This window comes from Buteo buteo, chromosome 19 (genome assembly GCF_964188355.1).
Source record: "Buteo buteo chromosome 19, bButBut1.hap1.1, whole genome shotgun sequence".
Taxonomy (NCBI): domain Eukaryota; kingdom Metazoa; phylum Chordata; class Aves; order Accipitriformes; family Accipitridae; genus Buteo; species Buteo buteo.
Genome location: NC_134189.1, coordinates 589,481 through 610,424, shown reverse-complemented (window position 1 = coordinate 610,424; position 20,944 = coordinate 589,481). Strand labels below are relative to the sequence as shown.

The window sequence follows — 20,944 nt, the reverse complement described above, 5'->3', positions numbered from 1 at the left end:
CTTCAGTACTTACCTGCATGAGGAAATTTACAGACAGAACCGTGCTGATTTAGTTTCCTTCTCCAGAGATTCTTGTTTTGAAGTGAGAGAGTCTCTTTCTATTTTAGGTTGTTCTGGCTTCAAACTGTGGTTGTTAAACCAAGGCAAGGTTCTCTTATGCTGCCGTAAGTGTTCAAGTGGAGAGCTGTGCTGGTAAATCTTCCAGCTTGAACTGGTTGAGCACTGGTGACTGAAAGACATCCTCCTTTTTGCCTCTTCTCTGTGCAGAACAGCTTGGTATGCCTGAGTACCCTCAGTTCCCAGGGCACAGAATCTGGGAGCAGAGATCATCTGAATCATTCATGATACTGATCCTCAAACAGGAACTGTGGTATCACCAGGTCTCATAATTCTATTAAATCTCTCAAAGATTTAGCAGGGTTGTGACTGGGGGATATCCTCTGTTTTCCTTACTAGCACTGGCTGTGGAGTTGGGACCATTGTCCCATCATGAAAGCCGCTGTGCAAAGCAGCCTGTGAGCTTGAACTGAAAGAGGGAGCAGTGCTAGGACGTCCTTGGCTCCCCTAGGATAGGGGCCCAGCACAGATTTTACTTGTTCCTGAGGGGGCCGCTGACACTGGTAACAGCCCTGCTCTGTTTGGGGTCTTTTTCTGTGCAGCAGTTGGGATGGAAGCAACAAGAGGGAAAGTGTTTTTGCCTTACCTCCAGCAAAGTCAGTAGGCTGGAGAAGAGGGGGGGCTGAAAGCAGGAGCATGGGGGAGCACGAGGCTGCAAGACTATGGATAAAGAAGGCAATGTTGGCATCTGCTAGATCTGATCTTGTTTGGAACTGTGCACATTTGGACTTGTGATGTCCCTCTGTTGCTGATCCAGGGGTGCCAGGGGCTGTGGGGAGGCAGATTGTCCATTTCCTATTGAAGGAGTCAGACCTGTTCCTCCAAACCGCTGGTGATGGAGACAGGACACTGGGCTAGAGGGGCTTTTGCAAGATGCCAGCCCTTCTGCTGCCACTAATATCCCCAGCTCCTCTTCATACTGCATCTTGAACTTGTTAACTGAGTTCCTGGCAGCCCCATCCAGAAAGTCAAACACCAGATGTACTCTGGAGACACGACTTGTCTCCCAGCACACAGGCAGCTCTCTGTGAGGTCTGGGGCAGATAAGTCCAGGGGATCTGCATCCCTGTTCAAACAGTAGCCTGCTCTCAGACAAGAAGGTGGCCCAACAGTGGGACTTTGTCAAGACTACATGAACATTAAAGACACCCATAAATGTTTCCTCCTCAAAACTGAAAACTCCTGAGCCTTTGTGAAGATATTTCCTGGAGGCGATAGTTGCTTGCTGTAGGTATGGCTGTATACAATGCAAAATCTTTACCTCTTCACAGCGCTGCAGAAGAGTGAGTATGCGAGGGAGGAGGTCGCCCTGGGGAGTTGGTGGTCTAAGCAGCTCCATTCTCCTCACATATAGACCTGCCGTGTGGGCCTGTCGCTTCTGCTGTCTCTGCTCTGCCCTATGGGGTGGGATGGACAGCATTTCCTGGCCTCACAAGGTGGAGGAGAACAAATGCTGTACAGCCAAGCGCTCTGAGGTGCTGGGCTGCTGTCAAAGCACAGGCTGCCAGTGATGGTCCAGTAGATGGGAAAAGGGCAGTCTGCAAAGGGCTTATGAGGTTTCAGTTTGAATGTGCAGTGACCATGCCCCTTAGATGGTTCACTAAGAGTGTAAAAGACCCTAGCCTCCTTTTTCCCCCTCTTTTCTAGTTGTTCCTAGAATGGTGTTGGCAGGAGCCGGCATGTAACTCAGGCCAACCCACAGTGGCAGAAAGGGAGCCAGATCCAGCGGGGACTGTAGAGATGAGAATTAAGTTAGGAGCGTGTGTGTGTGTGTAAAGGGGGAATACTTCATCCCCTCATCCACCCTCATTCCTGAGTCGGAAAATTAACAATTTTTGGCATGCTTTAAGGTACAACAGTTTAGAGTTCACTGACAAGCTAAGCTGTCTGCGCCTTTCTTAGCTAACAGGAACCTGCCTGTTTTGCTGAGCCTCCTTTTCCTGGTGCAGCTGCGGAGCAAAGGTGTGAGGGAGCTGGACAGCACAGACTTCAAGCTGCTTCACCAGGGTGAGTCCATGCATCCATCTTCTCCCGGGGGACTTTGATTTGTGCTTGATAATTGTTCCATAAGATGATTAGGGGCTGGATCTTTGTCTTTTGAGAGAAGATGTGCCTTGCATTACAGTTATGGTTGCTTTGAGATACTTTCATAGCCAGAGCGTGGTAAAGAGCCCTGGTTATCAGTTCAGTCAACAAAACCCAGGTTCTCTGCCTCTTGCTTTTACAATATGTTTGTTGTCTGAAACCTCACAAGGTGGCCAAAGTATTCTCCTGGCCGTGACATGATTTCAGGGTCTGTGACTGTTGTGGACTTGGCACGTAACAGTATTGCTGATGAGCTTCCTGAATCATCCTTCCCCATCCATACTTGCTAAAACACTCCTGTGGGGTTCAGGCCGCAGGGGTGCCCTGTGACGAACCAGCCATCAGGGACCAGCAGCCTAGTGAACCAGGGCTCTCCCTGGAGCGTGAGTCCAGAGTGTATGGGTCCCAGCCAGCTGTGGGACTTGCCCACTGCACCCCAGAGACACAGAAGAGCAGGCTGTGTTTGTTCGCTCACCATACCGTGACCTGCTCTCTTGGCTGGTCATCCTTACTTGGCGACTTCTCCCTTCTTGCTTGGCTATTGGAGGTTCATGCAGGCTGTGAAAAAAGAATAGATACTAGAGGGAAGTTCAGCTGATCCATCCTGTCATCTCTTCCCTGCTCTGACAAACTGATCTCTCCAGCAGACTTTGAAGGACTATCCCCTTGGATTTGAAAGGTTGTATGTCTCAGGGCTGCCTGTGTTGCCCTTGTAAAGAAGCAGCGTTTCTCAAGACATTCATTAGCCCAGGGAACCGGGGGTGTGGAAGAAGCATGTCCTCTTTATGCCAGCCCTTTTTTAGCTGCTGTGGTTTCAGAGCACAGCTCAGCTGCTCCCAGGAGTCACAAGCTCCCTCTGCTCTTGCTTTCTGCTCTGTATTTTTCAACACAGCTCTCTCCCTGCCCCAGCCACCCCCTTCATTCCCTGCTTGGCTCCCCAGGCTATGTTCTTCAGGGGTGGGTGTGCAGGGCACTCTCCTCTGATGAGGCCTACGTGAAGTCAGCTCGTAGATGGACAGGGTGTGGGGAGGCGTGTTGATGTGTGTTTTTTGAGAAGTGCTTACTCAGACTTTAAGCTGTTCTAGAAGATCTTCTGTGACAGTTTTGCTGGGCCCTGCAGTACTGGATTTCCCTCCCAAACTCTTGCTAAACATTGTTCCTAAGGGTTTGGTGCTTACAACAAACGTGGCGTGTTTATTCCTCGTGTGAGCAGAGTTGGTGAGAGTGGAGGAGCACAGCTCTCCGTGCCATTCCCCAGTCTGGTCACCATGTGAGACAGGCACATGGCTGTTCTTGGTATTAGGATCAAACTCACTCTGTGGAAACAGGTCACTTAAGTCTGTTGCTCTTGGATTCATTACTGCCCGATGTGATACGTGCCCTTTAATATACCCTTTTCTATTCCCCCCTCCCCATTATCATCCTCCACTGCACTGTCCAGTCTAAAGCAAACACTCTAGGGCAGGTGTCTATTGTTTTGTCTGTACGATGCTCTGTTTATTTTCACTTCAGGTTGTGTCACTCTTGTCCGAATTCTCTCCCCACTGACTGACTTCTCTCTTGTCCTGAGGTGCTCTGTTCTATTGATGTCCATGTTACGCACGTTCTTTTGTTTCCAGTCAGTAATCTCTGTGGGAAATGCAGGCCAAGGGACAGTGACCTCCTGCAGCCATCCTTGAATTTTCTGTACTGGAGCCTTCATCAGACAACACCTTGTAGCCAACAGAGAGGTGAGGCAAGATTGTATTGATTGCTAAGTTAGTCTCAGTGAGGTTGTAGCTTGGCCATTAGGTATGGTATTCTAACTGTCTCAGCAGGTAAGGTGGATTTTTCCCCTTCCAGATGCAGCATTACAGTTAACAAAGACCATTTGGTATTTGGGATGAGTTTTTTTAGGTTGAGGGGTTTGGTTTGGTTTGTTTTTGCTGCCTTCTGATAATGCAGGAATTGGCTGCTGAGAGTCAGAACCACTGTATTTTTCTTGTTCATAAAACACAGCAGTGGGGCTCTGGTACCTTGTTTGAAATGTCCTGGTATTGCCATGGTTCAAAAAATTAAACAATAATAGAGAACAGCTCTAACCAACCTTCCAGCTGTGTTAGCTGAAGGCTGGTCATTTTATTAGCTGGCTGAATGGTCGCTTGCGCTGTGGGAGATGAATACTAGCGTAGCTGGACAGCCTTACTCTGATAAGCCGTGGCAGTGGGGGCTGCCTCACTGCAGCAGAGGTGTGCTCTGCACTTCTCTTGTGCTTGTCAAGCTGGTTTAACCTGTGCCATCCCATCAGCCTCTCTGATTATGTTTCTCCCACGCAGCAGTGGCTGTGCTGCTTTCCAATGTGTCCTTGCTAGAGCTCCTGCAGAAGGTTTTGGAGTACACCTGGTTGCGGTCCCCTCCTTCTGAACCTGCTTACCTATCATCTGAGGATGCGTTGCTCTGCTCTGGATGGCTGCTGGTTGCATCCCTCTTACTTTATCAGCATCGCTACAATACTGAGGTTAGAACCACTCTGGTGTTCAGATCCAGGGAATGGCTAAACCTTAAAAAAGAAAAATTGAAAAAGAAAAAAATCTTCATTAGCAGAGGAAAGTGGTTTGCTCTGGCCTGGAATCTGCTTGCCTTGGTTGCTCTTTTGTTATTGTCCACAAGTTATTCGCTGCTGCACTTCTCCAGCAGGACTGGAAGCTAGCGTGTTGCTGAAGGCTGAGCCACGAATCATTGGAGAGTTAGAGAGCAGCAGAAATCCTGGGGGAAAAAGTGCATACCCAGCCCTCCTGGCCCAAATCACTTTCCTCTTCAGGATAGAGTGAAACGCATTTTAAGGCCTTTCTCAAGGGAAGGCTGGGGGTGGGAGACACAGCTCCCATGCTGTAAACTGCTTTTTTGATACTAAAATGATCAATAATGGAACAGTCAAAATCCAAACCTATTACTGGCAAGTAAGTGTTCAATATTAGCAAGCTCATACGAATGTGGGCAGTTGTCATTGTATTTGATGCTTTGCGGTCGTTGTGGGGTAGGGTCTAAGGACTGAAAGTATGTAAGTGAGCTTTTTACCTGGTCTGAACCAGCACCATTTTTTCTCTTCTATTTCATTCTCCTCTAGGTTCACCAGTCACTCTCTCTAGACTTAACGGCAGTCCTGAATGCAGTCATCTTCAGGAAGAAGCAGCCAGTCCTGCTGTTAGGTATTTTGCATCTGTTAGAGGGATTTGACTGGAAGCAGCTGCTACTACCATGTTACAGGCAACAAGGGAGAACTGGTGACTGTGGAGAGGGATGGTGGAGGTGCTGGTGGGAATCTGGAAGCTTTGGTCCATTTGGCTTTGGGAGTACATAACTGGGAGTGAGAAAGGGCAAAAGGGAACTGTCTGGAGTTCTGCTGTGTTTGGGCAAATCTTCCTTGGGGGTTGGTAGTGACATCTGGAACTGAGCATGAACTGGGATAGTGTCTCACAGAGAGGAGATGAACAAGGGAACTTGTGTTGCCATTCCTGCCTGCAGCTGTCAGCAGCTGGTGGGCAACTCCAGTGGGCCCTTAAGCCCAAATTTTCTCTTCTCACCCTCTCCCATGCTATTGCACACGCACCAACACACAGGGCAGGGGAGAGGAAAACACTGACGCACACTAATAAGTGACTCCCTGTCTAGTAAGCATCATGCAGTTCCTGAGAGCTGTCCTGCGACAGAACTTCTCCTCCTCTCTGTTGGTGATCGTTGGCCAAAACACAGCCCAAGGTGCTACGCCACCACAGCCACCATCACTGCAGGATGCTGCCTTGCACCCCCTTGCCACGTGGCAGGTCTTCTCACTTGTTGTCAGTCTGCAGAACCTTATGGTGCACATCGAGTTGCAGGTATATAAAATATGACTTTTGGAACAACACAAGTGTTGGGCTTCAAGCAGGTACAGTAACCTGAGGAGAAACCACCCTGTTACAGGACCTAAGGGGCTGCCTTTTTTTTTTATTCTGCCTGCATTTTCCACCCCTTACAGACATGTGATAAGGAGGAGGGAAAATGCTCTTGCTGCAGCATGGCGCAGTGAGAAAGAAGGTAAATCAAGCTATGCGGTACTCCCTGCCGCTGAACTGGATAGCTGAAATTCTGTGCGCTAATGATGATCTCTGTTTTCCCATCTCCTGCTCTGCAGGGACGCCAAATGCATAGGGACAGAGGTGGGACAAGTGTAACAAATCCCAGTCTCTCCCCCAGGTCCCTGGCAAGGTGCTTTGGGGCGTAGTACATCAGTGTACATTTAACTTGCTCAAGTGATGTTGGGCTCCAGGGGTGGTATGTTGGTTTACATTTAACTCTCTCAAGTGACATTGGGCTCCCATCTTTATTCTTTGGAGGCTGTTACTTAATTTTTTTTAGTTTCAGAATAAGTAGTCGTGCCTTTGTCTGGCTCCTTGACGTGACAGATAATTTGCAGCATGTTGCATCCCGTGAAGGAGATGAAGGGTGTTATTTTCCTGTCCTGTATGCTCTTCAGATCCTGCCACTTTATGAATTTTCCTCTTGTAATAGCTGTTGACTGGGTTGGTTTTTTTTTTTCTTCTTTTCTTCCCCCTCTTGGTATTCCAGAAAGACTTGCTGCTCTCTCAAGCCGTGGTTGCCTGCCTGGAAGCCTTAGTGGAATACCTGTATGTGAAGAACCAGGATGTTGGTAAAGTCTTCCTGCTTTTTCTTCTCCTGGGTTTCCCTCCTGCAGTGATTTGAGCTTTTTGATCTCCATCCAGTAGCGCCCTGGAGCAGATGCTTAATGAATTTATGCCCAATAAGAAAAATTATTTGTATGCCTAAAGTTAATCATGTGCTTTATCGGTTGAAATCACAGTGCCAGGCTCCCCTGCAGGCATGAGCCCTCACTTTGGCTCTGGACACCAAGATGCTTTCCAGAAGGAAAAAAGTCATTCCCCACCCCCCCCATATTGTAAGAGTGAGAGGTTTAGGAGTGGAAGGAGTGTAGCAATAGTCTTTCACTTCCAGGTCAATTTTATAGCAAACCTTTAGACCATAAATATAGGGGAGGGAGGATCTGAATATGATGTGTCTTCCACATGGACAGCATTGGTCACACTTTGGTCCTGAGGGAGGGAAAGGGAGAACAGGGTACTAGGCAGCCTTAGGGAATGGAAGCTGGAAATTCTAGATTTCCAGGGGCAAATGCAGACCTTGGTTTCCAGAGTCCACGTCAGACCTTATGTATACCATGTTAGCAATATAATCTAATATGACACATTGTACAGCTGGGGGGAAGAACAGACCCTTCTGCTTCTTGTCAGCCTCCTGCCACAAAGTCCAGGTGCTGGCTCTGATCTTACAACAGACAGAAAGTTCTCTGTACCCTGACCTGTTCAATTCATTTAAACACTTAAGAGAAGGGGATGGAGTGAATGAACACCAGACAAAAGGGACACTGGTGGGAGAAAGGAAGCGGTTGAATGAAGATGTAATACTGCAGATAAATGACAGCCAGTAGCTGAAGGGAGACTATTAAAGGGCTGGGTTAACAAAAAAAAAAAGGTAGCATGTTATGGGGAGGTTCCGCTGATTTGGGATTAAGCTAATGAAATGCTGCTTCAGCAACAGCTGAACCTGTCACTTTGGCTGCCCGAATTCTTGCTGTGGTACAGAAGTTCACAACAGCAATAACAGGAGCCTCCTTATTCCAAGCAGAATGAGAGTCATAGCTATGTTTGACCGAAAGATGTGAGAACACTGCAAAGAGTGCGGCCTGGACTCTGACTCCAAGAGTTGTCTCATTTGAGGCTTTCTAAAATCCTCTCTTGATCCAGAGAGTTTTCCAGGTGCACAGAGCAGGCTCAGTGCACAGTGCTGGTACTTTCTCACTTCCACCAGCTAAAAGATGCCCCCCCAAACATTTTTACATGATTTTTTAGTGTTGTTTTCCCATAGAAAAGATTCTTGTAGTGGCAATGGGGAGGTTACGTGACTGCCAGTGGAAAAGGGACCTTTCTAAAACCCTGGTGAGTTGCCATGCTGTAACAAGTTATGTCAGCTGACCTGTTGTAGTTGTCCATCCCATGCTCTTAACCTGCAATAAATACCAAGTAACAACACTTACCTTCAGCATTCAGTGAGAGACTTATGCTGTCATAGACAGTGACCTTGAGCCTGAACTTTGTTTATCATATATGTTCCTTACTAAGAAAATGTTCTCTACTGATTGTATTGCTGCCATCAGCCTGGCTGGTCCCCATAGTACGCTCTCTGCTGCAGATCCAGGCTCGGTTTCTGCAGCTTATGTTATAGAGCTTTCTTCATTCCCCAAAGGGTATTCTGCAGCTAAATAAAACCTGTGGTTAGGAAACTTGTCCTCATATTGAAACCAGAGGGTATTATTTTTAAAACCCTGGGCTAAAGATATCCCCTTACTATTTTATGACACGCACCCCAGGAGAAGGTTTCTCTTCCTGTACCAGCACAAAGATGGACAAAATGTATTTTCTGCTTTAAAAAGCTATTAAGCTTTTGTCCTCATGACTAAACTCTTGCCCAAAGAGTGACAGATTAAAAATCAAGTAAGAACAGAGGAAAATATCCCCTTAGTGTTTCACAGTGTGGGGTCTAGAAGAGAAAACTTGGGGTCAGTATTGAAGACTGTCCTTATCCGGGTCCAGCCTGTCACTTGGCCAGTTTTAAAGCTGTCTTTGATTGGCTTCTCCTTCTCTCCCAGCTCTACATGTTGCTTCACAGCCCTGGCACCGATTCCTGCTCTTCGCACTACTCAATGGGGGCCAGAAGTCCCTTCTGCAGCCAGGAGTCCTCAGGCTGGTGACTTTGGTGAGCAGGGGAAGGGCAGGCTGTTGGCCATTTTTACCAGTATGTTGGTACAGTGCAGTTATTGGAACTTACCCCCTACGCACACACAATCTCAGATACTGCTGTGGCTTCGTCTGGCACTATATTTGTGCCCTATAATAATGATACTTTCAAGTGAACTTCCCTTCCACACCCTGCAGAAACTGACTGCTGTTAGTGAGCACCTCCTGTTCTTCTGGTGTTTGTAGCATTTATTTACATCATCTAGGACCACTGGGGAGGAGAGAGGAAACCTGCAGAGAACATGCAACTGCTGTTACCAGTCAGGGAGCGTGCTGCAGTGCTCTGGAGAACAGAGCTCTGCTTGGCATCACAGCTTGTCTCCCTGTCTTTGACCTTACAGACCTGACTTTTCGGGGGGGGGGAGTTACTGCAACCTCCTGCCCTGCTGTAGGTGGGCCTTGCGAGCAAGAGAGGGGATGTGGTCCTACCCAGCAGAAACACTGCAGACAAAGCCCTCTTGGCAGTGGATGAAAGGAAGATGTTTAATGTGAACCTTCCTCCTCCAAATACAAGATGTGTCTGTGAATATTTGCTATTCTTACTTCACTTTTAAAAGGTTACCTGGTTTATTTTAGTTCCCTCCCAACCTAAACCAAAATAAGTCTGGTTATAAACCAGAGCACCATCAACACAGATATTTGCACTGGTTCTATTAGAAGTGGTATAAAAATCAGGCCTGTGCTTAAGGTGCTGCAGCATGCCGTTACATAGAAGAGGCCTTTCCAGGAGATGAGTCACTGTTGGAGTCTGTGGGTCTTTCACTATTTAATGCCTCTATTTTTTTCCTTTGGTCAAGTTTCTGAAATATCAGAGCAGCAATATTATTTCTCAAAAAGAAATTAGCCAGATTCTCCAAGAGGCAGCAGAAGCCAACTTAGCAGAGCTGCCTGAGGCCACATCTCGTGCTCTTCACCTCTTCCTTTGTCAGGTAAGAGCTCAGTGACTGCCTAGGAGAATGGGAAGGGAATCCCTAGGGGTTTGCTTTACCCTTTGATGGGGAGCCGTAAACTTCCTTTGAGACGGTTATAGTAAGATGAAGAGGAATCCCGCAGCTGCTAGCTTGGCCTACTGCCTTGAGGGGCGTACAGTGAAATCGGGAAGGGAGTGATGCCAGCAGCTGCCTAAACTGTGTCGTCATGTTGGGCGTCCCCTTGGTTCCCTCCTGGATCAAAGTTTGAAGGTCTCATTGCTCTGTGTGGAGATGAGGGAGGGAGGTTATGAGGAGCAAGCCCAACAGTTTCCTGCTGGTCTGGAAATCTTTCTTTCTTCTGACTGCTCAGATTCAGAGCAGTCATTGCCAGGTGGAGCCAGTGCAGTCAAGGACCATTCAGACCTTGCTGGAGCGCCTTGTGGGACAGAGGACCGCATGTGTAAAACATCAGGACATTGTGTATCCTTTGCTGGGCAGACAGCTTTGATAGGTGATGTGAGAGTGGTAGGTGTAACAGAGGTGGAAGGGATTCTTGATCTGCTGCTCCTTCCCTTGTTCCAGCTGAAGGTGAATACAGTTGCAAAAACTCGAGTGGTTGCTCCACTTGGCTAACTTTGGGATGAAAGGCTTTGTCATCCCCAAATTTGAAAAGACATTTGGGAAATGAGGAGACATTTGGGACTAAAGATGGGTGGGTCTCTGTGCTGGGATTGCATTCATCTATATGGCAGGGGTGGTCTGATGAAAGGGGAGCAGGCCGGGGAGCCTGTGACTTCAAAGCAGTAATGATCCCTGTATTGATCTCCCTGGAGGACGAGAAATCACTTAACCTCTGTCTGCGTGCTAACTAGCACCAGTACGCCCATGGAGTCGTGGAAACCCAAAGATGACTCGAGCACTTTCAGAGTGCAGCGAGCATTCGGAAGCTGCCGAGTGGAGTTACTGAATTTTGTTCTGCTCGGCCTTAGAGTCCCTTCCTGAGACCTGAATCCTCCTCTTCATGGACGGGAGGTGGGGGCCGCTCCCAGATTACTTGTGGAGAAGGAAGGGAGCCTGGCGCAGCGTTTGTTTATTTCTCAAACCAACTGCTTTTGCCTTCCTGTTTTCATCACGCCGCATTGCCTCAGACGGGTAGCAGTGATGGAAGCGGCCCCAGCAGTGATTTCCTGTTGGGGTGGGGCCTTCCTCCATTGTGGGACACCGTCATCAGCCACGTGCAGGGCACGGACTGGGTGAGGCGTTTGCTACCTCTGAGAAGTAGCTTGTCCTCGTGCTTGCCCCTACTGTGATACTACCGCACTGTGGTGGGACGCTTGGAGCGCAGGTTGTCCGGGTGGAGACCACCCAGCCCCATGAAGTTCCTCTGCACTGCCTTTGCCTGTCTGTACAGGAGGTCTTTTTACATTGCCGAAGTGGCTTCTCATTTCTGGCTTTTCCACATACAAAGAAGCCTTCAAATCTTGGTTGTTAGGAAGGGGTTTGGGTACAGAGAGCAGCAGTGGTGGCTACCTGAATGAGAGAGTCATGAACGTGGAAGACAAAACCCTCTGGTCAAAACCAAGTTTTGACATCAGTTTTGTCGAAAAAGAACTTTCTTCAGGTTCGCCCACGATGGTGTTTCTCACATCTGCTGGTGGGGTTTCCGCGGCGTGGGGGAGGGCTGGTTCAGTAATGAAAACCTCCCGCCAGCAGTGTGTCAAATGTGGGAATTCCCGTAGCGCGCTGGAGTGTCAGCCATGCCTTCCCTGCGGTTTCCGCTCATGCCAGCCACGACAGATGTCTGGGAAGCGTGGCAGTGTCCCTCTCGCACATTGGAGACTGAAATGAGAAGGTGGGGTGCACGCAGCAGAGGAGCGGGGATGGATCAGGAGACCCCATCCTGCCCTTTATTCCCAGCGGGCAGTAGAGGGAAGAAGGGCGAAGGAAGTCGTCTGTAGCTCGTTTTCAGAGAAAGGTTTGTTGAGCATCGTTTATAAAGCCTGGTTACTGAGACGGGGCTCCTTTCCTTTTCTGTGTGCGACGCTCCCCGGTTATCACGAACAGCCCTGCCCGGCGGGGACGCCGTCGCCCCGGGCGGGCAGGGGCTGCGGAGGCGGCTCCGCTCCCCCGCCTCGGCTGGCCGTGCTGCGGGCTGGCCCCTTCCTCGGGGCCGGCGGGGGGCTCGGCCGGGACCCCCGGGGAGGCAGCGGTGCCGCCGGGCCCGCTGGGCAGAGGCGGCTTCTCCCCGGTGGCAGAGCGAGCCCGTGGGCTGCGGCCCCGACCCCTCCGCCTGCCGCTCCTCTCGCAGCGCCGTTCGCGGAGCCGGGGGAAGCCGGCCCGCGGCGGGAGCAGAGCCCCGGGGCGGCGGATCGCGGGGACCGGCGCCCCCCCGGCCGCGGGAGCGCGGTCAGCCCCGGCGGGGCCGGGCCGGGCCCGGGGCGGGGCGGCAGCTCAGGAAGTGACACGGCGGGGCGGGGAACCGGCGGCGGCGGCGGCGTGGCCGTGGCAGCGCGGCGGGAGTGAGCGCCCACCCCGGTACCCGGCACCCGGCCCGCAGGTGAGGGGGCAGCCTGCGGGGAGACGGGCCGGGGGGGGGACACGCACACCTGGGAGCCCTCCCTTCCCCTCCCCGGGGGGTCGTGGCGGGGAGGGGGTGGCCGCTGTCCCCCCCCCCCGAGGGAGACCCGGGACGGAGGGAAGCCCCCGCAGCCGGGGTGGCCGGTGAGCGGGGCGGGCGGCGCGGCCCCGGGGCTGCCTGGCTGGAGCTTCGGTTAAAGGGGTTTTGCCCGAGGGGGCCACCCCGACCCCCCCGTGGGAGCCGTGCGTGGAGCCGCCCGCCGGCAGCACCGTCCCGGCAGCCGTGGGTGCGCACCCCCCGGTGCTGCCTGCCGCGCCCGCGGCTCTGCGTGGGTTTCCCGCGGCGTGGCCGGGCTGGTCTCGGCTGTTGCGGTCCCCCTGCGCCTGCCATCACTTTCGGCGGTGCTTGAGAGAGACACCCCCCCCCCCCCGCCTCCCTCTCCGTGCCCGCCGCCGCCCCAGCCCCTCGGGGGGCTGCCGACCCCCTCCCGCAGGATGGGAGCCACGGGGGTGGGCTGGGACGGACCCGCTCCTGCTGGAAGCCGCAGCAGCTCCCTGCCTTCGGCCAGGGCTGTCCGTGCCCGCGGTGGGCCAGCTCTGGGTTTGGGGGTTGAGGGACTTCGGAGGCACGCTGGTGCGAACGGCCCTTGCCGTGCCACCGATCGTGTCAGCCCTGTGGAGAAACGTCCTGGCAGAAGAAGTCTGAGCAGCCTGCGTTTCGCTTCAGAAGCTTTTGGTTCAGCTGCGACAAGAGATTAATCCTCGTCTGGCTGTCGGAGGAGCGGCTCGGGGATGGATTCGTGGGGCGGGGAGTTTTCGTTCCTTGTTTCGGGGCAAGCGGGCTGGTGATGCTCTGCCCCTGCATTTCAGGGCCCTGCGGAGGGGAAGGGGGGTCCTGCGAAAGTCCCTCCTGGGAACCGAAGCATGGCAGCGTGGCTCTGCCTCGCGAGCTCATTAAGCGCATAAATCCCGGGGATGCTCAGTTCAGATGGGGTTCTTGCAGGAGAATTTATAAAGTCATTAAAAACATTTTAATGGAAAGTACTAACCATCTATAACACAGCATCTGTTGTCGTGTCTTTGGAAAAACATGTCTAAATTAAGAGAACGGGAGACAGCGAGACAGACTGGTGGGCTTTCTGCTGAAACAACCAGCTGGCCGGGGCTGCAAGGGAATATTGGTGGAAACTCCTTCCCATCTGTAGCATCAGGCCAGGCCCTGGCTCCCCGGACCGCTCTGGGAGCGCCAGGCAGAGCTGGCTTTGGCAGGGATCAGTTCAGGGAGAAGCGGGGAGGGAAGAGAGGAGCAGCTCTGCGGTGTTTCTGTCTCATCTCGTCCCTCAGCGGGCGTGAAGACACGAGGGAGGGTTCGTGGGGAAAGCATGGAGGAACATCTGCAAGAAGCTTTGGCATCCCTGCGCTTACGCAGTCTGGCCTGGAGAGGAGGGAATGTCCTCTGCTATTAAAACGGGTTGAAAAGGGCAGGGCAGCAAAGGGAAATAAGCTCAGGCTGGTCCCATGTGGCACCAGAAGCCTCACTTTCCCTGCGGGTGAGGGCAACAACTGGCTCCTGCTTCATTTTCATGGGGGTGTTTCAGCCTGATGGACAACGACGGTCAGTAGCTTCGATGTGAGAATGAGTGTCAGCAGGGGAGGGGTCAGATGAAAAGGTAATGGGCTTCTGGTATGGCGTGGTTCTCCAGTCCTCCTCTTCTGACCTTGTCCCACGGCACAATCTGTAGAACTGCTGCAGGAGGATTTGTAGAGTCATTGAAAACAACACTAGCCATCTATACTGCAGCATCTGCTGTCGTGTCTGTGGAAAAGCCCGTCTCCGTTCTGAGACTCGGGGGCAGCCAGGCAGGCTGGTGGGCTCTCTGCTGCAGCAACCAGCTGGCCGGCAACCCCTTCGGCCGAGAGCCATGCCTCGCTCTGCTGCTGCCTGAGCGGGTTTTTTTGCAGCTCAACGTCTTCCTCCTTGGAGCGGCCGCGGGGCATCCACCAGCCACCCGGCTCCCGTGTCGGAAGGGGGGGATGCGGGAGCCCCTGCCCTAACCAGGCGTGCCGGGACTGCTGCGGGCAGCGTGGCAGAGCTGTTGTGGCGAGCATTTCTGCTCTTTGCCTTTCAGCCTGGTCTGGGGGTCACCAGCTGCCTCCAAGGTTTCTCTGATTCTCCAAGAGCATGGCAAATAGCCAGCCTGGTCCTTATGGCCGCATGTCTGATCCGAGGGGCAAACAAGAGCCCGGGGCCCAGGGCAGTCACAGTTTGTGCTTTTGAGTTGCTGCTCTTTCTCCTCCCCGAGAGCCTGGGAGGGAGGGAGCAGCTGGGGGGGGGCTCTGCAGAGGGTGGACCCACACCCCCTCACTGAGCCAGGCCTCAGGTCCTTGGGTCGTGGTTTTTGGCAGGGTGAAGCAGTCTCTTGGAAGCCCACCAGGCTGGTGGGTCCAGCAGAGCATCTGCTCGCCTGGGCTGGAGAATTTCTCCTTACAGCCTCGGCTTATCGGAGTTCTTTGTGGCCTTTCAGGGTGGCTGGAATATGCCTTAAGCCTCACACCACAGCGGGCAGAGGGGACTGACCCCGGGCCCTGCGTGGGAGGCTTGTGCTGCCGCCCTGGCTCTGCATCGCATCCGAAATGCGGAGCGTGATGCTGAGCCCGCACCAGGGGCAGCTGTCTCTTCCTCTGTAACGCTGGCTGTAGTTACTCTGATCCGTTCCCTTCCAGGGGTGCTGCCTTTTGTGAAGCACGACAGGAAGATGACACAGAGGGTTTCTCGTGTTTGCCTGACGCCGTTTCCCTGCCCGTGCTGGGGGTGCGAGGGCGCTTGGCTCAGCCTTGGCGGGAGCTGCTGCTGCTCCTTGCAGGACTGGGAGAGCTGCCGGTGCTGCCCGCTTTGCCTCGCTCATGGGCCTGAGCTTGAAAAAATTGTGTTTGTTTAAAAAAGAAAAACAACAAGAAAAAAAACAACCCTAGATGTGGTGCAAAGAGGAGATTTATTTCTGTTCCAGTTAGGGCATCGCAGGGAGAGGCTCGGCTGGGCGGGCGAGCCCGGATGCAGGGGGGGAGCAGGGGGACGGGGTGAGGGCAGCTCTGGTGGCCTCACACATCTGCCTTTCCCTCCGGAGCAGGAGGCGGCTCAGGGGATGCCTCTGAAGGAGCTGCTGCTTCTGTAATTGCCGCTGGCCGCTGCTCAGTCCTGCAGAAACCTCATCCCTGCGGACAGGCCACCTTGAATCCCGGTGCCTGGAGGCCGAGGTACTGCTCTCCTTGTACGAGGTACGGGCTGTCCCAGGGGCCAGGGTCCTCGTTCTCAAGGACCTTCTCCAGCCTCTCTCTTCTCCGCGTTGGCTCTGTCTGAGGGACCCTCGTGGCCAGGAGCACCCGATCACATCCGTGCAGAGCCTCAGGCACCATCTGGGGAGGGATGTGCTTGGGGAGAGGGGGGAATTACCACCAGATCACCCAGCTGCTGCTTTTCAGCATGGGGCACACAGCTGGCACCCGGCTTGTAGCCAGGGGAAGGGTCCAGGTACCAGCAGCACCCCAAGAGGTGAAGTAAGGTGGTCGAGCCTGGTGCTCGAAGGAGAGGTGGACTTCATCTCCTCGGCCATCCTCCTCCTCCCTTCGGCCCTGCTGCTTCGGTTGCTGGCTGCTCTAACTCGCATACCCAGCAAAAAGCTAGCTGTTATTTTTGGGAGAAGGGGTAGGACTTAATTTTTTCTGCTGGGTCAGTGCTCAGTCAGATCCCTGGGGGCCTAGCCGGTGCCCAGCCAGCAGTGGAGGCAGGTAGAGAGGAGGGGGGGACCAGGGCTTCCCTCGCAGGGGAGAGCGGGCCGGCTGCAGCATCGCCCCGTGGCCCTGCTCTGGCCACCATCTCCCGCAAACCCTTCGTGGGGACAAGGGAGAGGCGGGCAGGGACCCTGCTGCCGAGGGCAATGTGCTGTCGGTCCCGAGAGGCTCCTGTGACTTTTCCCTTTGGTCAGTCTCCTCGCTGGTAATTGGTTTTGTTGGTCCATTTTGTTCCAGGCTGTGGCGGCCAACATGGATTTTCTCTTCATCTGCCCCGTTCTGCTGGCGCTGCTGCTGTCCCGGGGCAGCTTCGCAGACCTGGAAAAACAGAGGGTAGACTCCGGCTTGGAAATCTGTATCCTTCTCTGCAGCCTGCCCCTCATGTCCTGGCGTACACACTCACACCTGCTGAGGCTGGAAGGAGCTCACGTGCAGGGAAAGCGTCAGACCATGGAAAGGGGCGCAGGGGGGTGGAAGAGAGAGGACCCAGAACCGCTGGGCAGTTGCCTCTCTGCTCTTCTGTAGAAGGGTTTTAGCTGAGCTCCCAGGTTTGCTAACCAAGCACCCAGCTCGGTGAAGGAGTGGAGGTGGGTTTTCCAGCAGTGCCTGGCATCCTCCCAGGCACGGTGCTTTTCCTTTCTGCTCCAGCATGCTGGGCGCCAAGCACGTCTCCCAGTCCGCTCTCGGGAGCCGTGTGGTCAGCCGGGTGGCAGAGCACGCCTGTGGGTCGCAGTGCTTTGGGATTGCTGGCTGGGATGATGGGAGAGGGCTCCTGGGCTTGCGGCACTCGATCTCCTCTGTGCTGCGGGCATTTATCACCCACGAGGAGGTGGGCTAATGCAAGCCCTTCCTAGGACACGGCAGCATGCCCTGATGAACAGGCAAATTATGAAAAGGTATTTAATATGTGTGCTTGTGGAGACGCGCATGGGGAAGGTGGGAGTTCACGCTCATCCTCCAGCCCGTCAGCTGGAGCAGGGACTGGCAAGCAGAAAGCTCCCCACGAGCGCCCAGCATCCTTAAGTGCCCCGCTGGGGTGTCTGGGCAAAGGGGCTTGCTGGAAACCCGTGTTTCATCCTGGCTTAGGTGCTGCCCCCAGCCCTCAGGCACCCTGTGGAGAACTGGGGGGGCTGGGATGGTGCCGGGTGCCCAGCAGAGAGGGAGAGCAGGAGCATGGTGGGAGCGGACTGACAGCGTCCTTGACGGTGGTGCAGATAAGAAGCTGTTTGAGGTGAAGCGCAAGGACCAGATGAATGCGCTGAAGAACCTGATCGAGCTCAATGACATCAACCAGCAGTACAAAATCATCGACATCATGCTCAAGGGACTCTTCAAAGTGAGCCACGGCACGGGCCACCCTCCGGGCTCGGTGTGCCGTGGGCCTGGGGAGGGTGGGCAGGTGAAGCAGGGACGGTCGAGGGGCCTCCATGGGGTCAAAGAGAAGAGCTGGGTGGGCAGTGGGCTTTAGGACCCGAGGGTGGGATGCCGTGGGGCTTCAACGCGGGGCGGCTGGGGCAGCACCCCCAGGGTTCGGGGAAGGGCCAGCAGGACGGGGCAGTAACTGAGGGCTCTGGCAGGTGCTGGAGGACTCCCGTGCTGTGCTCATCGCTGCTGACGTGCCTCCAGACGGGCCTTTCCCTCAGGACGAGAAGATAAAGGATGGTGAGTCCTCTCCGGTCCTTACCCCCTCCCTTTCCTAGTGCTCTGGGGCATCGCCAACGTTCCTCCTGGGACCGGCGCTGGGGTAGGTCCGAAACCCCCGTGTACCCAGACCAGACCTGGGCTGGTCCCTGTCTGTCGGGGACCCTGTTGCTGCCTCTCTGACCAGTTTGTACTGGGGAGCCTACCCGTTCACCCTCAGCCTTCCCACCTCCCGGCGGGGACGTAGGCGCCAGCGGAATGGGGCACGTGTGCCGACGGGGCTGGCGGCTGTCCCCACAGCATACTCCCACGTGGTGGAGAACACTGCCTTCTTCGGGGACGTCGTCCTGCGCTTCCCCAAGATCGTGCACCACTACTTCGACCGCAACTCCAACTGGAACAGCCTCATCCGCTGGGGCATCGGCTTCTGCAACCTGACGGGCGTGTTCGAGCAGGGACCCCACTCCCAGGTCCTGGGGCTGGTACGGCTCCTGGTCCCCCCCGTCGCATCCCCGCTCTGCTGCTGGGGTTGGGGAGTGAGGTTTTGGGGGTAAAAGGAGGGCAGGGGGAGCGTACCCCGTGTCTGAGGGGTGTCCTTGGGCTGAGGGGTGGGGGAAGAGCACGAAGGGGGCTGGTGGGGAGGAGGGGACCCTGGTCACAGGGGGGAGGCACCGCTCCCCGACGCGGTCTCCGCTTTGCTCCACAGATGGCTCAGGAGCTGGGAATCAGCGAGAAATCACCTGATTACCGCAATCCCTTTAAAACGGACCACTCCGAGGTAAGATGGTAATGCCGCCGGCTTGCCCCATGGGCTTCCCTATCCTCGTTGTGGCTCCAGGCAGGCGGCTGGGAAAGGGAACGGGTGGCTTGGTGGGGAGCGGCCAACCCTCCCCAGCACAGAGGGAGCTTGGCCAAAACACATGCATCGAATTCCCCAGCTGGGCTGCGGTTGGTTTTGGGTGCCTGGTGCCATCTCCCCCCGCCTGTGGCCACCTGCCCCGTGGGAGCACCGGGACCCCGTTCGCCTGGTGCCGCATCCAGCCTCCAGCCCTCTGGCATCGCGGGGCTTGTGCGATGGGTTTGGGGGAGGTCGTGCCTCTGGGAGGCTGTGGGGGCTCCCCCATGCTGACCCCCTGCCGTCACCCCGCAGTTTTTCCCCAGTGCCGACACCTTCCAGAAGGCGCTGCGGGAGGAGGAGAAGCGGAGGAAGAAGGAGGAGAAGCGGAAGGAGATCCGCAAGGGCCCGCGCATCTCCCGCTCGCAGTCGGAGCTGTAGCGTGCGGGGACTCGCGCCTCGCGGCAGGGGCGATGCCGACGGGACGGGGAGCGGCTCGCTCCCTCTCGGCGGCCTCGGGCCAGTGCCCGGCAGTCCCCTTTCTGTTCGTGCCGTGGGTTTTGTTTTGTTGCCTTTCCCTTTCGTTCGGCAGGGGCCGGGCGGCGGTGCCGGTGGGCTGTCCCGATGGGGCTGGGGGGAGCTGAATTGGGGTACCCCTTCCCCAGAGCCAAAGCACAGACGGGAAGGCAGCGGGGCTGTCCCCTGGGCTGGTGGGGGGCTGTCACCCGTGGTGGGGGAGGGCAAGGGGGACACGCTGTGGCTGAGCCCCGTGGGGAGCCCTGGGAGCCCTCCCCTCCACAACACAGCGTGCCCCACGCTGAACGTGCCTCCTCCGTCGTGGGTGGGCTAGGGAGCGTGTCACGCCAAACAGCCTCATGAGCAATGCTGCTTCTCTCAGTTTTGGGGTTGTTTTTTCTTTCTGTTTTAAGCCAGTGATCTCATTGGCACCCCCTGCCCGGTTAGACCTGGTCTCTGCCCAGCCGCTACCTCTGCTGGATCAGCTCTCCCCTCTTTCCAGCGGCTGTTTTACCAAGCAGCGTGCGTGCGTTTCATCGGCCAGCCGTAGCCGAAAAGGCCGACGGTGCCGGTTCCCGCCCCAACCCCGTCCCGCTCTCCTGGGCAGCTGCCGCAGGCAGGCACACACGCAGTCAGTTTTTGGGAAGGCAGGATTTCAGCTCTCAGCCCTCTTTGGAGCAGATGGGCCCGCAGTGCAAGCACTGAAGGTGCTGGGGAGCCAGCCCTGAGCCCCTGTTGAGGGGGTCCTGCGCCCCACGCCGCCCTGCCCCCGTCCCTCCGTGTGGGGCTGATCCCCTCTAGTTTAGTCCCCCAGACCCCCTCCTCAGGGGGACAGCCAGCTACAGGCACGTGGGGACAGCGGGCCTGAAGCAGGGAGGGAGACAGCCGACACGCCACGACCCTCTGCAGGTGCTGCGACCCTCCGTGGGTGCCATGACCCTCGGGGGGTGCCACGACCCTCTGTGGGGCCTCTGGGCTGCAGGGGGAGTGGAGGCGAGGGGCTGGCCGAGGCCCTGGCACAACCACCCTGCTTTTTGTCATGGCTGCTGCCGGACTCAGAGTAGAGGAGGCTCTTGTGGAGGGACCGTCCGCAGGAGTGGGGTCTCTGTGCCGGGCTGGGAGCACTGTGGCCTTCGGGAAAGGGGAAATGTCCTGAATTTTTCACTGCGGAGCCAGGTCTGTCCGGCGTGGGGGAGGGGGGGGTGGCAATGGGCACGTGTTTTGTTTTTCTGGAATAAAATTGACTTTTTTTTTTTTTTTTAAGTAAAAGAAGCCTGGCTCTTGCTCCTGTTCCTGGGGGGAGCGGGCGTCGGGTCTGGCCCCTCAGGAGGCGAGGGTCCGCGGGGAGCTGCGGGGGGACGGACACAAACCCCTTCCTCTGGCCTCCACCGCCGCCCTCCGCCCGGCCTTTCCCCCCACCTCGGCCGGCCTGCGGGCCCGGGGCTGCCGGCTCTGCCCCTGCCGCCCTTCCTGGAGCGGGTGGGGGACCCGCCAGCGCTCCGCCCGCTCCCACGCGTGTCCGCCGGCCGCCGTGCTCGGCGCTGCGCGTCGCTTCGCTCCCCGCTGGCCCCGCCCCCCTCGCTATGCATATTCTAATCAGGAGGGCGGGGGAGCGCGGGGCG

The 20,944-nt window shown here is 55.4% G+C and overlaps 2 protein-coding genes across 4 annotated transcripts in view; both read left to right on the top strand.

Moving 5' to 3' along the window:
• Nucleotides 1-12,008, top strand: part of MEI1 (meiotic double-stranded break formation protein 1) — a 37,736-nt gene extending 25,728 nt beyond the window's left edge. Inside the window, exons 22-31 of one of the 2 annotated variants that reach the window (XM_075051047.1) lie at nt 2,020-2,124; nt 3,822-3,932; nt 4,518-4,699; nt 5,309-5,390; nt 5,854-6,059; nt 6,790-6,871; nt 8,906-9,012; nt 9,851-9,982; nt 10,335-10,444; nt 11,762-12,008. In XM_075051047.1, the coding sequence (XP_074907148.1) occupies nt 2,020-2,124; nt 3,822-3,932; nt 4,518-4,699; nt 5,309-5,390; nt 5,854-6,059; nt 6,790-6,871; nt 8,906-9,012; nt 9,851-9,982; nt 10,335-10,444; nt 11,762-11,807 (1,163 nt within the window). In that variant the 3' untranslated portion in view covers nt 11,808-12,008. Of the gene's footprint in view, nt 1-2,019; nt 2,125-3,821; nt 3,933-4,517; nt 4,700-5,308; nt 5,391-5,853; nt 6,060-6,789; nt 6,872-8,905; nt 9,013-9,850; nt 9,983-10,334; nt 10,445-10,836 lie in introns of both variants that reach the window. The other variant, XM_075051046.1, reaches the window with a different exon arrangement.
• A 429-nt stretch (nt 12,009-12,437) lies between these two features.
• On the top strand, nt 12,438-20,914 carry CCDC134 (coiled-coil domain containing 134). 2 transcript variants are annotated; one of them, XM_075050779.1, is made up of 8 exons: nt 12,438-12,521; nt 15,670-15,796; nt 16,568-16,685; nt 17,545-17,666; nt 17,908-17,992; nt 18,272-18,453; nt 18,678-18,749; nt 19,122-20,914. In XM_075050779.1, the coding sequence occupies exons 3-8, from the start codon at nt 16,583-16,585 to the stop codon at nt 19,245-19,247; spliced, it is 690 nt and encodes a 229-aa protein (XP_074906880.1). In that variant the 5' UTR covers nt 12,438-12,521; nt 15,670-15,796; nt 16,568-16,582; the 3' UTR covers nt 19,248-20,914. The 2 variants fall into 2 exon arrangements, with proteins under 2 accessions (XP_074906880.1, XP_074906881.1); XM_075050780.1 differs by having other exon boundaries at nt 15,670-15,817.
• The last annotated feature ends 30 nt before the right edge of the window (nt 20,915-20,944 follow it).

Coding starts and splice junctions, on each gene's coding strand:
- CCDC134 (XM_075050779.1), top strand. CDS start 16,583: ATGGATTTTCTCTTCATCTGCCCCGTTCTGCTGGCGCTGCTGCTGTCC. Junction 17,667..17,907: donor TGCTCAAGGGACTCTTCAAA/GTGAGCCACGGC, acceptor GGGCTCTGGCAG/GTGCTGGAGGACTCCCGTGC. Junction 18,750..19,121: donor TTAAAACGGACCACTCCGAG/GTAAGATGGTAA, acceptor GTCACCCCGCAG/TTTTTCCCCAGTGCCGACAC.